This window comes from Lepisma saccharinum, chromosome 12 (assembly GCF_977018435.1).
Source record: "Lepisma saccharinum chromosome 12, izLepSacc3.1, whole genome shotgun sequence".
Taxonomy (NCBI): domain Eukaryota; kingdom Metazoa; phylum Arthropoda; class Insecta; order Zygentoma; family Lepismatidae; genus Lepisma; species Lepisma saccharinum.
Window position 1 is genome coordinate 44,253,654 of NC_139240.1, and position 18,086 is coordinate 44,271,739.

The window sequence follows — 18,086 nt, forward strand, 5'->3', positions numbered from 1 at the left end:
AACTTCAGCCTAGCTCATCTTATCTATCACAGATGGCGTACTTATCCTTCTGCGTATGCTTCAAACCTTTCTAAATGAATTTGTGCCAAACAGTTAACCTATACAACTACACTATATAAGATTTGATAGATTTCCAAACATTGTTGCATTTTTAATTGGATTTATATAAAATTTTGGATTCTACAGATCCGAATCAACTCTTTCCATGAGAAATAAAAGTTGATTTTATTTACAAATGTTGCTTTTCCTTACACTCGGCACATATTGTGGTAGAGCAAGCATTTCAATTTCTTTCTGTCCAAACGTGATGGAGATTCTGTACAGGTGATGTAAGATGAGTTCAGTGTTTTATACTCAGTATAAATTCCTCTAATCTCAATTTGATGACAGAGAATCATAAATATTCTACATCATTCTTATTTCTACTTATGAGCAGCTCGGGTGTAAAACTTGATAATCCACATTGTGTTCAAAATTGAGTTAACAATGGATTCAGTTGCTGCACAATATTGAATGAAGTTCCTCAGTAGACGCTGATAGCCAGAAAGACATGGGAACATCTGGGGAACCCATAAGCCACAATGTGATGGGTGAACTTCCACCTGTGTTCATACTTTGATGCTTTTGTGGGTTATCAACAGTGACGTATGCTGGGTTCAAAACCTCGTCTCTCTCTTCATATCATAATGTTCGAATGGGAGGCTCTTTTTTTATTAATTTTGAAGTGATGTGACATTAACATATATAATATAATACTAATAATTAATTATGAAAATGTCAGTTAAGTGGCAGATAAGCTAAATCAAATCCATTCTGCTCTTCTTTGGGATGCCAGAGGCCTGCATATCTTCTCAATTTGAAGCTTATCCTCATACAAAAGCAGAGTGAATTGTTTCGTGTTAATTATATGACTCATGTTCATTTGACGCAGCAAACGTATGTGTCACTCAATACACTAAATAGAATTGTGCAGTAGGGTATGTGATTTTCTTAAACTTCCTTCATTGCATTGAGCCACTCTCCCCGATACATAATGAAAACAGCCAAGGGGTTCAAAGTTTCGGTCACCATTGTAAGCATGGTTGGTTGAAGGCCAGTGGCCTCTCGCTTCTGCATATCTTCAATGGGACAGTGTTGAGCCAGAGGGAAAAAATGCTGTGACTACATCGAGGGCCTGTAAAAGGTTCACAGAGGTGACTGTTTTGTATTATTTGAGAATAAATAGTTGCCACTCTTAAATTCTCATCCCATGTAATGTGTGTGTGTTTGGTTAAGTGAAGCTGCATCTTGGTGATGATTTCAGCAGCAACTTTTGATTACAGATGATGTGAACAGAATGTTGACTGAGAGATCAGCTTCTTGTGTAAGTGTAACCAAATTTATTTGAAAATACCACATAGTTTCAAAATGGTCTAGTCTTTCACTCCCTTTCTTGTATACTTTTATCTGTTCGAACTGAAAACCTGTATTCCGGTGTTACAAATCAGTGGCAGATTAACAAATCCTTCCTTCTGGAGCATTAGATAGTTCCATTGCTCCCTTGTGGCACAATAGGTTCACATTTTTTTTTTCCCAAAGGTTTCAAATTCAGAATTTGAAAAAGGACTCAAAAATTGAGATAGAAATGTCTGAAATATGCCATTTTAGCAATAACTATTGCTATGGCAATCACACTTAGTATATTAAAATTCCATCTTGAGTTTATCATAAATGTCACATGCTTGTCTGAAGCTCTAGGTGTAACTTCGCCTTTGCTTCCCATGCATTTTGGAGAAGCAAATAAGGCTAAATGCAAAAGATGACAGGATGAGTGGAGCAAAGTCCATACAAAAATATAGTGAGTGAATAAATGCAATAAAGAACTATATTCTTTCTTCTAATATGTTGTTGTTTATGAGCAAGAAAACACATTTGTTGGTGTAACAATTTGGGAGAACACTGCCTACATCAGACACATATTTCTGTTTTGAACACTGTTATATTTGTTACAATATTTAACAGAAAATAAATTTATTATCGTGTGTAATGTTTTGCCTGACTAGCATGCGGCAAATCTGGGTTGGGGGGGGGGATAAAGGCGGCAAGGTGTGTGGTGCTGATCACATCACCCCCACCTTCAGCCATGATCAAGAAAGTGGGACCTCACCCCATACCCCCTATATGCCTTAATGGAATGGTGCAAAGCACAGGGGAGCACTTTACTTTTTTTATATAAACTGTCGTGAAGGGAGGAGGGGGGGATGATGGATATACAGAGGTTGCTTACATTAGCTTCTGTATAGGAGTGGTGGCGGCCACCCACCATCGTGAGGAAATTGTGGAGCTACAAATGAGTAGCGTAACCTGATCATAGAAAACCTATAACGACGACTGAGGTTTCATCATTAATTTCATGCATATCTTATTTCTCTAAGGTTCAATCCTTCCCTCTCTCTTGCTCACCTCTTCTCTCTGTGTCTCCCTGCCTCTGAGAAAGATTGTTAAATGAGCTTGTTACCATGTCAAAACGTTCTCTTGAAAAACAAATAGTGAGAATACTAGTATGTGTGGCAATAAAGTAATACAGAATTATAGTCTGCCCATCTCCAACATTTCAGACTTGAGGTCAAAAGCAAGCCAGGTCTCTGTGCTGATTACAAGAGATTATTTGCTACTCTTGACTGTAGATGATGAGATAGCAATCAGTGGCGTGCCGAAGGGAGGTTGGTGTGTGTCATAATCCCCCCTGCCCCTTTAGGGTCTAGTATTCCTAAAAATATAACGTCAAAGAAAGGAAGGGATTGCAAAATGAGGAAAGACTACTGAAAAGAAGCACGTGTTAATCCCACCCACTTTCGAAAATCTAAAACAAGTTGATTTGACTATTAAGCCAGAGATCCCGGGTTCGAACCCCGACCTGGGCATGGGTGTTATTTGTGTTTGTCCCTTCATCAATTTTATCGTATCATCTTGACAATTAGCCAAAAGTGTAGGAAAAGCGAAGTAAAACAAACTAAATCAATCAATGATTTGATTTATGCTACTTAACGTCGCTGGCACATTTTGTTAATCGCGAAGATGATACAATACAATGAATGGAGAGAGAAACACAAATAGCACCCATTCCGAGGTCGGGGTTCAAACCCGGAACTCCTGGTGTAATAGCATGCAGTGATAACCACTCCCCCGTGACTGGTTGATTTGGTGTTTAAATCCACTTTATGTTCATAAAAGCTAATCGGGACTGGACCTACAGTTTAAAGTGGGATCCGAACCACTATGTGCCTTCACCGGGTACCGATCTGGGGCCACTTGCACTCCTCTACGGAGGTCGGCTGACAACAGAGATGAGTTGAAAGCTCTAACTATTCGGATATGTGGGTATCGGTAAAGCAAACTGCATATTTACTCAGTGGAACGTAAATTTCAATTGGATTTTTGAAACACCATATTTGTATGTGATTAACGTTTTTCTAAAAAAATTTGCATTGCTTGATTTCCCTAATTTCTCCATCTCACAATCTCGTTATTGAAGGATCCGGGCTCGAGCCCTGGCCTGTGCATGAGTGTTCCTTTGTAACCACTCTGTATCCGTTTAATTTAATCAACGTTCATCGTCATGGCAGAATTTAGGTAAAGTCATGGAAAGCAACGCTAAAGAAAGGGGGGGGGGGGAAATACAAATAATTTCCTCCCAATGCATCTGCAGGGCACTGTGAAATCAGGAGTCCAGAGTTCTCTGTTTATGATTGTCCCTCGTGAATTCCATAAGCTCATTAGCTAGTTATCGCGATTAAATCTGTACAGCTAGAAAAAGCGATGGGAGGTGGCAAAAATTCAATATATTAGAGGAGATAAGCAGGTAACAAAACACACTTTTTTCTACTTTCTTCGCTGATATTTATTTGGCTTTTTGAGTTCTGGGATACATTTTTCATTCCAAATTATTTCATTATTCACTGCAGAGTACAACACACTGGAACAGGAATGCACGGTCGTCACGGGTTCGAATCCAAGCCTGAATTGTTCTTTCTGAGGTCCCTTCATCAATTTCATTATTTCATCACTCATCCTCATTTTCGCGATAACCAAATGTGGCAGAAAGGTGAAGTAAAATAAACCAAACCAATTAGAAAGCGCGTTTTCTTGTCCAAATTAATACATCCGTATTTATGACTGTTTAGCTTACCCATTTTTTATTGGATGCCAAATTATTAGCATATTTAAATAAAACACTACTAACATGAGAGCTAGATAGCCTATTTGTTATTTAATCATTATATATTCTATATTTGAAAAAAAAGAGAAAAGAAATCATAACATTTTTGTCTGCACATAATACAAGTACGTTCCCATTCATATACAAATAAAACTACATCACATATTATCCATACATATTGTACAAAGTTTAAAAGGTTGTGTAAAATCAGAGAACATAAGTGCTGCAGAAAATTTTCCCCTGAGTTGTTTAGAGGATTTACAAAGGAATCGAAGGGAAACCAGTCCCCTATCTGTCATATAGGAGATAGACTGGAGGACCTGAAACCACGGGTTTTCAACCATTGAAGTAGGGGGAGAGGGAGCAAGGGAAGTACAGGCAGAAATCTTCCCTTTTGCTTCGGGCAGTTGTCTATACCTGGAACTGGTAAGCCGGAAGAAGAGCCAGCTAGGGTATCCAGCCTTGTCAGCTGATCACATCGAGGGATGAGAAGCGCGTGTAAAGAAGTGTTGCATATGAACTGAGGCTTCATTCAAGGCAATAAATATTGTGATTTGAAAATAATAATTAGAGACGTGAGATTGATTGATCTATCTCTGCTAGACTAGCTACTCCTGAGTGCACGTCACTGCTCTTTCTGTTGATTCATTAGCATTGTGGCTCTTGCCAGTAACCACGTTTTTCTGTTTTCTTATTTGTTTGAATATCGTGACTTCAGTTAGTCAATATTTTCAAAACGGCGAGGGAGAAATATATGATTAGCGGCTCTGTGCATAAAATGGAGTTAAGACAAGTTTTTCAAAAGCAAACAAGCACATCATTTTCACACAAGAATGTGGGATATGTGAAGTGAACATGTAATACTGTAGTTGTTCAGTACATGTTATGGAAATCAAAATTGTTCTTATGTTGGAATACATTTTTTCCATTTAAGCTGGAAGACCCTATGAAGTACAACTTGATTTGACCAGAGTTGCAACTTTACAGTTGAGGAGATCCAAAGTTCTGCAGATGCCTGTGGAAATAATTTTAACGCAGCTTGAGACCAATGTAAGTTCTTTCATAGATTCCTAATAGTAGACAAGTTCAGCAATTGCTCTGCACCACTCTAGCATTGCTACAGGTTTCCAAAATTTAGTTTTTTTAACAGTAGGAAAAATAATGTTGAGAGGGCTTATTTTATTTATGTATTCAGTAACACGAAAAACAAAACTCTGTTTTCCACAAATCACACGTATATGTAATGTGTTTGGGTGTGTGAGTAGTTAAGTGAAGCTGCGTCTTGGTGATGATTTCAGCTACTTGTGAGTGCAGATGATATAAACAGAATGTTGACTGAAAGAGCAGTTTCTTGTGCAAGTTAAACCACATTTATTAGGAATTGTTATATAGTGGAAGCTCTACTTTGATTCCCGGTTTTACATTTTCCCGCATTATACAAACAATCACAGTCAAAATAGAGCAAAATGCTACAAAATTTTCCATGATTTTACATTCTCCTGCATTTTAAGTTCCTTCATCTTGGTTCCCTGAAAAACATAAAATCAAGGTTTCACTGTAGTTTCAAAATGGTCTGGTCTAATGGTCTAGTCTTGCAGTCCCTTTCTGCTATACCTTCAAAGCTGCATTTCTCTGTTACAAATCAATTGCAGATTGACAGATCTTTCCTTCTTGATCATTAGTTAGTTCCACTGTTCTCTTGTGGTGCAACAAAGGTCATGAGGTATTCAGGATTTGAAATTTGACTCCGTCATTGAGATAGAAAAATGTGTGAAATGTGAAACTAGCAAAACTGCTGGAAACATGCAGAATTGTATAGTATTCAGTGAAGTTTCAGTGAATCCTAGCTCACAGTATCAATGCCATCCCCCAATCATGACATGGATTTTCCCTGTTTATTCCTTCATAAAATTATCTGTAAACATTTCTTTTTCAAAGTTAAGGTGAAAAGCATACCAGCTGTCTGTGATGATTAGAAGAGATTATTTGCTCAGGGTGGCAACAGACCTGGAAAAACGGGAAAAGTCAGGGAATTTGAGGTGTCAAAAAAAAAGTCAGGGAAATGTCAGGGAATTTCGTCTTCATTGACCTTCTCGGCGGGAATTTTAAATTCGAACACTCTTTGGAGAAAAATTGTTATAACTCTGGCACTATGGGAGCAATCTTCCTCAGATAACTTTTGTTTTACGGCTAAAACATCAGTGCATGTGCTAAAACATCGTGTAAAATTCAGAATACCGAAACGAGGAAGAGGGGTTTGGGGGGTGCAACCCCCCAATTTCAATGAAAAAATCATAAAAATGTGTAGTTTGCCCCCTCTTCTGCTATTTTGGGGAGAAGGCGCGAACTTAAATATTTGTTTCAAAGATTGGACATTTCTCAAGAGAATAAAACATGTTTCATGTTCTTGGGTGCCATACAAGTTGAATATTAAGCCAAAATGTGTTGTTTTTTTTCTACGAAAAATAGGTAATTTTACATTTTTGGAGGAAAATTGTTATAACTTGGGCACTATGGGAGAAATCTACTTCAAATAAGTTTTGTTTTACAGCTAAAACATCAGAGCATGCAACCGTGTACAATACAGAATGCCAAACCGAGGAAGGAGGGGGGTTTGAAGGTTGCAACCCCCGAATTTCAATGGGAAAAATCAGAAATCTGGAGTTTGCCCCCTCTTCTCCAACTATTTTGGAGAGAAGGTGTAGACCTTAATATTCCCTTAAAAGAACGGATGTTTCCAAAGAGAATGAAACATGTTTCATGTTCTTGGGTGCCATACAAGTTGAATAGTAATCCAAAATTGATTTTTTTTTAAAAAAAATTTTACGAAAAATTTGTAATTTTCATTTTTGGAGGAAAATTGTCATAACTCGGGCACTATGGGAGCAATCTACTTCAGACAAGTTTTGTTTTTCAGCTAAAACATCAGAGCATGCAATCGTGTACAATTCAGAATGCCAAACCGAGGAAGGGGAGTTTGGGCTCGGGACCACTGAATTTCAATAAAAAAAACAACATAAAAATTTGGAGTTTGCCCCCTCGTCTCCCACTTTGTTAGGGAGAAGGCACAAACATTAGTGTTCCCTTCAAAGAATGGACGTTTCCAAAGAGATTGAAACATGTTTCATGTTGCTGGGTGCCATACAAGTTGAATAATGAGCCAAATTGTGAAACTTTGTTTGGAAATGTGGCATGGATATGTTGCAGAGAGGGGGGGGGGAGCTGGTCATCAATATGAATTTTCCAGGCTTGCTTCCCACCCAAACATAAGAGTATGAAGGTCCAAAAAGCACATTCATTTCGTAATCAGCACCATTGTCAGTATGGGGGTAGTAAGGGGACTTGTCAACAGATGGAGGGGATAAGAGTGGGTGGCGCCGTCCGTAGTTGTCGGACATCGTAGGAAGGCATTTTGTTGGACAAATTGAAGGAACATGGAAACAAATAGGTTCCATTGATACATACGATTTTTGTCGAATATCGCCACCCGACAAAGTATCTCACTACAACATGCAACAGAAATTGCATGGACTGCAACATCCAACAAAAATTGCATGCATAAACAAGAAGAGCTTTAGACTGCAAATATGCTGCTGGAATTTTATTACTCTTCTGGCTCACTTCACCTTATTTAATGTAGCAGTGCTTATGAAGGTCTTCTTTCATCATTCTGACGTATTACTGGTTTCGCACAAGTTAACATACATAGTTACTATTCTTAGATATCAAGAAAAATCCAACAAAACGGGATATATATTGAATATAATTGAATACTCTCACGAATAAGTTAACGTTATAAAAATTAGCAAGTACATGCTCGCAACCTCAAATTTACTGCAACACTAGTATTGCAATGAAAGTAACGCCACTCTCTGTCCTGTCTGTTTAAACTCGTGAGAGATGGTCATTAATCTCTCACTGAGTGAAGTTAACGTCCTATAATATGAAATAAAATACTAATAATAAATATTCGAATCATTCATTCTAGTTTTTTGGACTTTTAACCACTGTTATTTTTTAAAAAAAGATTTACCTACGTTTCGGAGGCTGAATCTGCCTCCGTCTTCAGGGTAGCGTGTAGTCGTTAGGTCACATAAATGGTTGCCTAGGAGGTCGTGACCTCGACGTAGTGACCACCTAACAAAGTGGAGCCTGGGCCACTCATAATCTTACCTGGCAATTATTTGTATATAGAGGTCCGACTGACAGATGCGGTGGAGCCTAGGCCACCAAGAATAATCCTCCTAGACAACCATTTATGTGAACTAATGACTACATGCTACCCTGAAGATGGAGGCAGATTCAGCCTCCGAAATGTAGGTAAATCTCTTTTTAAAAAAATAACTGGTTAAAAGTAAAAAAAACTAGAATGAATAAATCACCACTGATTAGCTACAAAGAAGAATCGATTCATTCAATCATAAAAGCAAATCACTTTCTTCAAGAATTGACTTTCTCTGCCAGCCCTGCTAAATTTTCACTTCCGATCTACTGATTTACTGGGGTGGCCAGAAAGTATATTCCAATTAGTAGGGACATTGATTTTTTGCAAACGCGAAAACCCTGAAAAATGGTAATTGCTGCGAAGATGTGTTTGTGAATGTGCAGTGATGTCTGGACACATTTTTCGCCCGTTCAAAATAACACGAATTTGGCATAAAATGCTAATTGTTGGCGTTTCTATCGATTTTTTTTAAAAAAATGTCCTAAAACAACGAAAAATTCCATGAAATCCAACGTTCTTGTCTTTTCTAGGCCATGTTTGTGTACATAGAACATGCAAGTTTTCCAACATTTTACTCGAAGAGTAAACTATAGAGTTATACGTACATGGAATAATTCCGACAGCCACATTAAATCATGTATTTCCCACGATTTTTTCAACTTCTATCAAAATCATTTGCATCACAGAGCAAAGTGGCAGGGTTCTAAGAGGAGATCGAGTGCATATCTACAGTCACACGGGAGCCACATCTTCGTATTTGTTGCACGAGATATGTTTTGAATTACCAAGCTAAGTGCGCACCATCGGCATTTGTCGAGCGAGTAATAATGGAACTCGGTCATTAGGGCGTCTTGACTACTATGCAAGAGACCCGGGGTCAATCCCCTGGGGGGGAGAACCGGGATATTTTCCACCTATTCAAACTGCTCCGGCACCCACCCAGCATCATATGAAACTGGTACCTTGAGGAAACTTTGAGGGATAAAGGTAGCCAGGAGCATGGTGCTGATCACATCACCCCCACCTTCAGCCGTAATCAAGAAAGTGTGGGGTCCTAACTCCACACCACTATACACCTTAATGGAAAAGTGCAGGGGAGCATTTTACTTTTACTTCCTCAAAAATCTGTTCAAACATATCAAAATGTCACGAAAATACTTAGACCATGTGACCTACAATTTAAAATAATAGTTTAAAAGCACAATGGAGTATTAAGTTCCGGTATATTTGGCAGATAAATGTTCTAAAACAAAAACGCGAATTTTGGAAAACGTAACACTAACAAGTCAAAAAAAGATAATGCCAATTTTTGGTGCCATGATATATCGGTATCTGTCATGTGAGATCGATTGATTTTAATTTTTTGGGTGCGTTGCCACTTATGGTCATTATGCACCCTTCAGTATATAGGGGAAAAATTCCATTATTATTCCTTATCTTAAAATTAAAAAAAAAGTGGTATGGAAAATAACTTTCCCAAAATAACTTTCAAGATATGAAACTCATCACGAAGAAGCGTAAGCCATGTGACTTACCATTTGAAACAGTAGTTTAAAAACACCATGAAGGTATAATTTCAGATATTTGCCAGAAAATGTGCTAAACTGAAAATGTGAATTTTGGGAAAAATAACACCATATAGTAAAAAATAAAAAATAAGGAAATGCACCAATTTGAAAAAAAAAATATCAAGGTCCCTACCGATTAGGCATAAGTAAAAGAAGAATATCAGTTGTAATTTATTGCATTAGTAACAGTGAGTCCTAACCTAATTTTCGGCATAATCACCACTGTTGTTCTGGCATTTGTCGTAGCATGGCACTAAATTTTGTATACCCATGGTATATGTGTCTGACAGCAATGACTGGAACTATCTCTACCGCAGTGTAGCTATCAAATCCTTGCCCTGCCAGAAACCTCTTCAGTTAAACAAAGAGATGAAAGTCTGTACATTCAAGGCCAGGGCTGTACAGGGAGTGGTCCAAGAGCTCTCACCTGAAGTGATGCAAAGGGCTCCTGTGTACTCAACTGTATGGTGTTGTGCACATTCGATTGGCCTTCCGTGAATTGTCTGCACTATCGTCTGACCATACTATCACTCACGATGTCCATTCTGCATACCTCACAGGATTGCTGGTGGTTCTGTGCCAAATTCTGAGCGTGCAAAGTACGCTACATCGCAGTCGGTGGGAGACTGTATGAGAGCTGCAATCTTTAACCTACAACTGTCCTAAAACGGCTGCATTTCAACTGTACCAGATTACAGCTACATGCCACTTCTTCCTGCCTGCATGTGTCTGTGTCGCTCTCCGACCACTAGTGCTGCGTATATTGGAGCTTTTTTAGGATGCCCCTCGTATATGAACTTTCAGAAGCTTTTATTATTAGTGTGTTCCTGTTTTAATGTGTGGTTAGCTAAATCAGGTACCTATACAATGTAATTCTATAAATTCCTTGCATTAAATTTCTAATACCTACATACCCTTTCCATCAGCATTAATGGTATAACTGCATGTTGTCAGTTTCACAGTACCTCACTTGGATATACTGCACTGAAGCAGAAATCCCATTGATAATGTAAGGAGATATGACACTTTCTTTTGTTGTACAATTCAGTTGTTTCACTTATATGCAAGAGTTAAGTTGTTTGCTTTACAGAGAAGAGAGAAGTAGCTTTATGCATTGAAAAATTAGTTCTCTCTCTCCCCAAACAAAACAGTAAACATATACACAGCTATTCCAAACTCTAGATTGAGGTAAACAAACAAACAGTGTTCAGAAAAACCTTTTCTTTATTTGGTTTTACACACACGTTCTACAGCAAGAGACTTATCTGCTTCTTGAATAGTTTATACATATCATAGGACCTTATGGGTTCATAACACACACTTGCAAAAATACACTTCTATTTGGGACACAACTTCATAGTCTGATACAGGGCCACCAATCCTGAATATCCCTCTCGATTGGCTACATTCTGTAATAGTGTAGTAGGACCTTATGGGTTCACCACACACTTGCAAACAAACAAACAAAAGAAATATTTCTATTTTGGGCACAGGGCTACATTGACTACATTCTGTATTTAGTTTTGAGAGACTTATCTGCTCCAGCAAAGTTCTGCATCTTGAATAGTTTGTACAAATCATACGCACTTCGCATTGTGTAGTAGGACCTTATGGGCTCCTCATTCACTACACTTGCAAAAAACATTTCTATTTTGGGGCACGACTTCTGTAGTAATTTCATAGTCTGGTACAGGGCCACCAGTCCCTGAATATCCTTCTCGATTGATTGTGCTTTGCTCTCCAATACTTTGATTAGGTTCTCGATCCCTCCTCCTTTCCTTGTCAGAGCTTCCAAATAGTATGCCGACTCGTCAACCTCATTCTTACCACACCTTTCTCCCATCACGTGGATTCTTTTGCATGGTAGACAGTAGTCCCCGGGAAACAGAACTGGTGACGATGTCTGCAAAGAAAACAAAACTTAAAATACCTCTCTCAACACACACTTGTAAATACAAAACATAACTACTACTTCTTTTTCACTACATTCCCTATTTTTTTTACAGGTTGTCACCCAGGAACTTTTAGAGGTGGAGACTAGAAGTAGGAGGGCGGGTGGTGCGGAGAACGAGATGCGTGGTAGAAAGAGAGGTCAACGTCTATTATGTCCCACCGGATCACCCTTACATTCAAGCTGATGAGAACCTTTTCCTAGGGTGTATTTTAGAACCCCAACAAGAATTCCATCATAGACCTCCCACACCTCACCCACATGCACCAACACCTCCATCCCCAAACTCTTCCTACACCTACTCCCCACCACCACCACCACCTGTTAGAAACACCCTCACCCTCGGACAGCTTGGTGGACATATTTGAACCTATTGAAGACCTCCAAGTCCCTGATTTTATTGATCTAGCAGGGTACTACCCCCAACAATAACCTTTATTCCTCTACCCTTCTTCCTCTACCCTCATTTCCCCTTCTTTTCCTCTACACGCTTGCTTTTTCAAACATAAGCTCCCCGTAAGTACTTTTTTTTAAATTTATTTTTCTAACAACATTTAAGTGTTATTATTTATTGTACTCACCATCTTGTCTTACTCGTGTAACAATTCTGATGCTAGCAGTGGGGTACCCTCCCATTCTACTTCCGCTATCACTTTCAACTCGTCCTTCCTTCGTCTTCGTCTTTGTCTACTGCAGCTCTCGCCACCGCTGCCCTCGTTCTCAGCTGTGTCGCTGCCTCTGTCGACTTCGTCACGATCCTGTAGCCAGGTAGAAAATGTTTCACTTAGCTGCACTTTCTTTCTTTGCGGTCTCTCTCCGCCATGTATCTGTCTTCGCACCCTCCAGAGAAAAAAACTTGCCTTCGCGACGGAGCACATACATTCTATACTCGCTACAGTTCACATTCACACAGTAGTAACGAGCATACCCGCAATCTGGGAAATCAACCACTTGAACGTCTTTACAGTATGGACAGTGAATTGAACGACTACTTTTTACAGTCCCCAGATACGACGACATCACAACCCACAAATCTCTTTTGGTAATGTGTAAAACAGACAGTATACGCACCTGAGACTCAGCAGCAGCAGCAAAACTTCTCCACTCTCAGAGACAGACACATTGAACTCGTCATTGCCACAACACATTTATACAGCTAAGTCGTGGGAGACTCCTCCCCACACAAACACCACATTGGTCACACCCACATGCCAACAACAACACCTACACTCCCCCACAGAGATATATTTGATCCACACACCTGCGATCCCCCACAGAGCAAAAAATTCGATCCTCGCATCCGACCAGATGTCAACGCTACCCACAGAGACGTATATTTGATCTGGCCAGATGCCAACGCTACCCCACAAAGAGGCATTTGAGCTTCGCATCCTCCAGATGTCAACGCTCCCCCACAGAGAGATATATTTCATCAGGCCCACATGTCACGCAGAGCAAAAAATTTGATCCAGACACCTGCACTTCCACACACACAGGTTATTTTCGATCCGCATGAGCACGCATTCCCCACCACAAACACACCGCTCCTATATTAACTGACAACAGACACACAGCAAGCACAGATCAGGCACGACACTACAACCAGGGACATCTACCATGCAGCCCTTACAAACGATGACATCACCAATCACCTATATCAACAATCGATCAATCTATATTATTATTAATAATATTAACAACTATAATAAGGTTTAACAATACAACAATCTACAAACATCATTTACATCGAATACCTATCAATCAATCACTATATTAGGTTAACTACACCCACATAAGCAAACAAACAACTCCTTATTTGGAAAACTATAAATAAAAATAACACGTGAATCAATCAATCAATCACTATATTAGGTTAACAACACCACCCACATACCCTAACATACATCTCCTTATTTGGAAACAACCCCACCCACAGCAAATAAAAAAATCGATTTTCACTCAAAAAAAAATGTATTGATCACTTATCGATTAAGGTAATCGATAATTATTGATTATCGCACTATGGTTCCCCCTTAACTACTGTAAAGTCGTTTTGTAATTCCAAGTGTGGTGATTCCAAAGTCATTTTCTTAAGAAATGAATCATCTGTCTTCTGTTTAATACCATTTTTGCTCTGTAGTTTCTATGCTATACTAAGCTGAATCAAATTATTTTTTCACAATTTCTCATTTTTGGGCACAAGATAACCATGGTGGCAATACATCTTAACCACTTTTGTTATGTTTACTATGTGGTGCCAGGAAAGTCCGAAAATTAAGTAGTAGGTGAATACAATAAGGACAGTCAGTCTTAGTGTGAACATAGCCTAATAAATTGAAGCAATTAGTGTATTGTAATTTTAGGTAATAGAGGGCCAGTTTCACTTTTAGTTTATGAATAATTGACATTTATGTATTTGCATATTTATAACTTTTATGTATGTATGAGTATTAATTTATGAAAAATATGTATATAGAAGGATATTCGAGGTACTATATGTTATGCATATGATTTCATGTTCATTTCTGTAAAGTATGTAATGTATGAAACTTTAAAAATTAATGTTTATAAAATTGAAAATAAGTCGGTAACGCGTCTGACTACCATGCTCAAGGTCCCGGGTTCGATCCCCGGCCGGTTCAAATCCGGTAACTTTGCTAACGATGGAAGCGACCCCGGCGCCCACCCAGCGTCGAATAACATGGGTACCTGGGGGAAACCCTGGGGGGTAAAGGTGGTCAGGGGCGTGATGCTGATCACATCACCCCCACTCACGACCGGATCAAGAAAGTGTGGGGCGTTACCCCCACACCCCCTATACGCCTTCATGGCGTGGTGCTATGCACAGGGGAACACTTTACTTTTTTACTTTTTTATTGAAAATAAGATTTTATGGTTTATGATTGCTATTGCGTAATGCTAAAGGTCCGATTACGATTTTGGATGGTCCCGGTACTCGATCCCCAGATATGTAGCTACTGGTAATAATTATAGTGTACTAAGGAATAAAGTAATATGGTTATATAGTACTAAGGAATAATAATCTATGTTATGAAAGAAGTTTATCTGAGATGCTAGATAGAAGACGATGAACTCCGCGGTGAGCATAGAGACCAAATTAATATTCAGGTGAGGTATCAAGAATGATGCCTCTGTTGATGTAGGTCAAGACGAAAGGGTTTCTGCCGAGACTGGTTGTTGTGATGTTAGAAATACAAGACGAAGTCATTTTGGGGGAAATAAAGTGGTTAGAGATACGAACCGCTTCAATCTTAGGTAGAAAAGAAAATGTATCAGTGGGTGATTGTGTCCCTTGAAAAAGGCAAGAGATTGTAAAATGATAATTTAAAAGTCTCCATGTAAGCAGAAGAATCAGTGTGTGGTTGTACACGCGGTAAGATACCAATCGGCAGGTGGAGAATTTGGACAAAAAAATGATTTTAAGTTAAAAGGACAGAAACTGTAGGTGATATAATTCAAGGTGGGTGGATGTAAGAATTTTATCTAATAGAAAGAGAGGCTGCGAGTTTTAAAATCAGATGTCAAGAGTTAACGACCCCCAATCATTTTGAATTTAAAGGTACAAACTTTTATTTTCTGAGAGCTGAGAATTGTTTCATTTCAATGTGGAAAATAGGGGTGGTTGGAAGAGTCCTTGAACTTTTGGCTGTGCTTTTGGTGGTATTTAAACTTTGGAATCTGAACTTGTCCTCAGATTTTGTGTAAATTTTTCAGGTGTGATTGCTGTTGGTGTTTGAGAAAGAAAGAAGAATCATTATGCAGATGCATGTTATAAGTATTGCATTTTGATTGCTGTTGGTGTTTGAGAAAAAAGAAGAATCATTATGCAGGTGCATGTTGTAAGTATTGCATTTTTTTTTATCTAAGTACAAGTTTGATACGAGAATGGAATTTGACTAGCGTTTTCTATGGTACCGAAATGTGTTTAACCAAAATACAAAGTATAAAATTTAGATATGTAAAAACTAGTCAAGTTCTATCTCGGTTGTATTTTGTGTTTCAGCAGCAATGTTTTTTTAGTTTATAACAGAGTTCACGGGAGCATAAATATATTGTTTTGGACCCAACTCTGAATTGCTGTAACAGTTGCGATTAACCTATTTGTGTTTTGTGCAAGATCCGTAACAAGAATCGAACCTAGGACCGTTTGCACCAACAATATTAGGTTTTTACCATGAAAAACTTTTTATTTTTTAAAAAAAGAACTAAAGACGCACAAGTCTACTACATACAAGTTTATTGTTCTAACACTAATCTATTACAAAATGAAAACAAATTCAAAGTATTCTACAAAGGGTTAGACATAATTATTGTCTTATAGACATATACATAATTATTGTCTTATAGACATATACATAATTATTGTCTTACAGACATACATAGCGTTAACACAACGCTTTACACTTTTTGTAAGTCAGGTTATACATATATAGAATACATAGCGTTAACACAACGCTTTTCAGTTTCACATTCTAGATTGTACATATTTAATATTTTATACTTATATAGAATACACAGCTTTAACACAACTCAGGTTATACATGTTTATTGTCTTTTACATAGAGAATACACAGCTTTAACACTGTGCTGCTATATTCAAATGTCGGTGTAAGTTTTATACAAAGCTTTTATTCCCTGGACTGTAAAGCTTGAGATGCCAGAAGTTTTGGTCACTACAAGTTTATATATTGAACATGTAGGATCAGGATGTTTTCCAGTATTTTCTGCTCCACACAGGTACTGGTTCACCCTATATTATGGAAAAGCACTTGAAATTTTTGTCCATACAATTCTGTCATTTCTTTTTAAGTTTGTTCCAAACAATGACAGAAAATAGGTTAGGGGTAATCCCTGGCACATATAATGTAAAGACATAATACAATAAATCCCGCACATTGATGAGTTTGGGTTTTGAATCACTGATGCACCATGAAATATAGTTGTTGTTTTTTTTATACATTTTAGTACATTTGGAATAAGATGCTGACCAGAACTATCAAAGTACATGTCTTCCTTATTACTGTTGATAAACAAACTTGTCCAATGTATCCCTGGACCAGATTCATTGTCGGTGTTAACCCTGGGACTACCAACTGGGTCCATATGTATTTTATGATCGGTAATTATACCTGAACTATGCATTGCGGAATATTGATATTCTAGGACTTTTACTTAATTATGTTGTTCTGTGATATATTTAGGGGAATACAAATTTTTCGTGAATATAGTGGCACTTTACAAAATTATAGTGTTGAGTCCCAAGTGTGTCCATTGGACCCGAGAGTAGATTCCACGCAGACATCACGAAAACTTCAGCCTAGCTCATCTTATCCATCACAGATGGCGTACTTATCCTTCTGCGTATGCCTCAAACCTTTCTAATTGAATTTGTGCCAAACAGTTACCTATACAACTACACTATATACGATGTGATAGATTTCCATACATTGTTGCATTTTTGATTGGATTTATATGAAATTTTGGACTCGACGCATCCAAATCAACTCTTTCCATGAGAACTAAAAGTTGATTTTATTTACAAATGTTGCTTTTCCTTACACTCGGCACGTTGTGGTAGAGCAAGCATTTCAATTTCTTTCTGTCCAAATGTGATGGAAATTCTGTACAGGTGATGTAAGACCAGTTCAGTGTTTCAACCTCAATATAAATTCCTCGAATCTCAATTTGATGACAGAGAATCATAAATATTCTCCATCATTCTTATTTCTACTTATGAGCGGCTCGGGTGTAAAACTTGATAATCCACATTCTGTTGAAAATTGAGTTAAGGCGAGGAGGGACAATTTCCCCTAGGTCTTTCTCGCTGGGGCAGCTGCTGATCACTGTTGCCAACTTCGCTATTTTGGAGCCAGATCTGGCTCTTTCGTGCACTCGTTTGACTGTGAACTGTGGGACCCGCCCTCTGCTCCACTATGATGCCACCACTGGCTCCGGCCCATAAATACCAACTTTTGCCGTGAGTGTACATTTTGCACGTGACGTGATATTTGTATAGCTATAGGCTGCGTCACCCACATCTTCTTTCCTCCCCATGTATTTTTATATATAGCGCTGTGGCTAAGATGAAGATGACAATTTTGTTATCCGGGAACCCTTTATTTT

At 38.4% G+C, this 18,086-nt stretch overlaps 1 protein-coding gene across 3 annotated transcripts in view; it reads left to right on the forward strand.

The window, feature by feature from the left end:
* Window positions 1-18,086, forward strand: part of LOC145996455 (uncharacterized) — a 112,954-nt gene that overhangs the window by 57,814 nt on the left and 37,054 nt on the right. For 2 of the 3 annotated variants that reach the window (XM_083132942.1, XM_083132943.1), the window contains exons 3-5: window positions 5,133-5,248; window positions 11,998-12,458; window positions 15,678-15,802. In XM_083132942.1, coding sequence (XP_082989068.1) covers window positions 5,133-5,248; window positions 11,998-12,129 — 248 coding nt within the window. In that variant the 3' untranslated portion in view covers window positions 12,130-12,458; window positions 15,678-15,802. The remainder of the gene's footprint in view (window positions 1-5,132; window positions 5,249-11,997; window positions 12,459-15,677; window positions 15,803-18,086) is intronic. The other variant, XM_083132946.1, reaches the window with a different exon arrangement.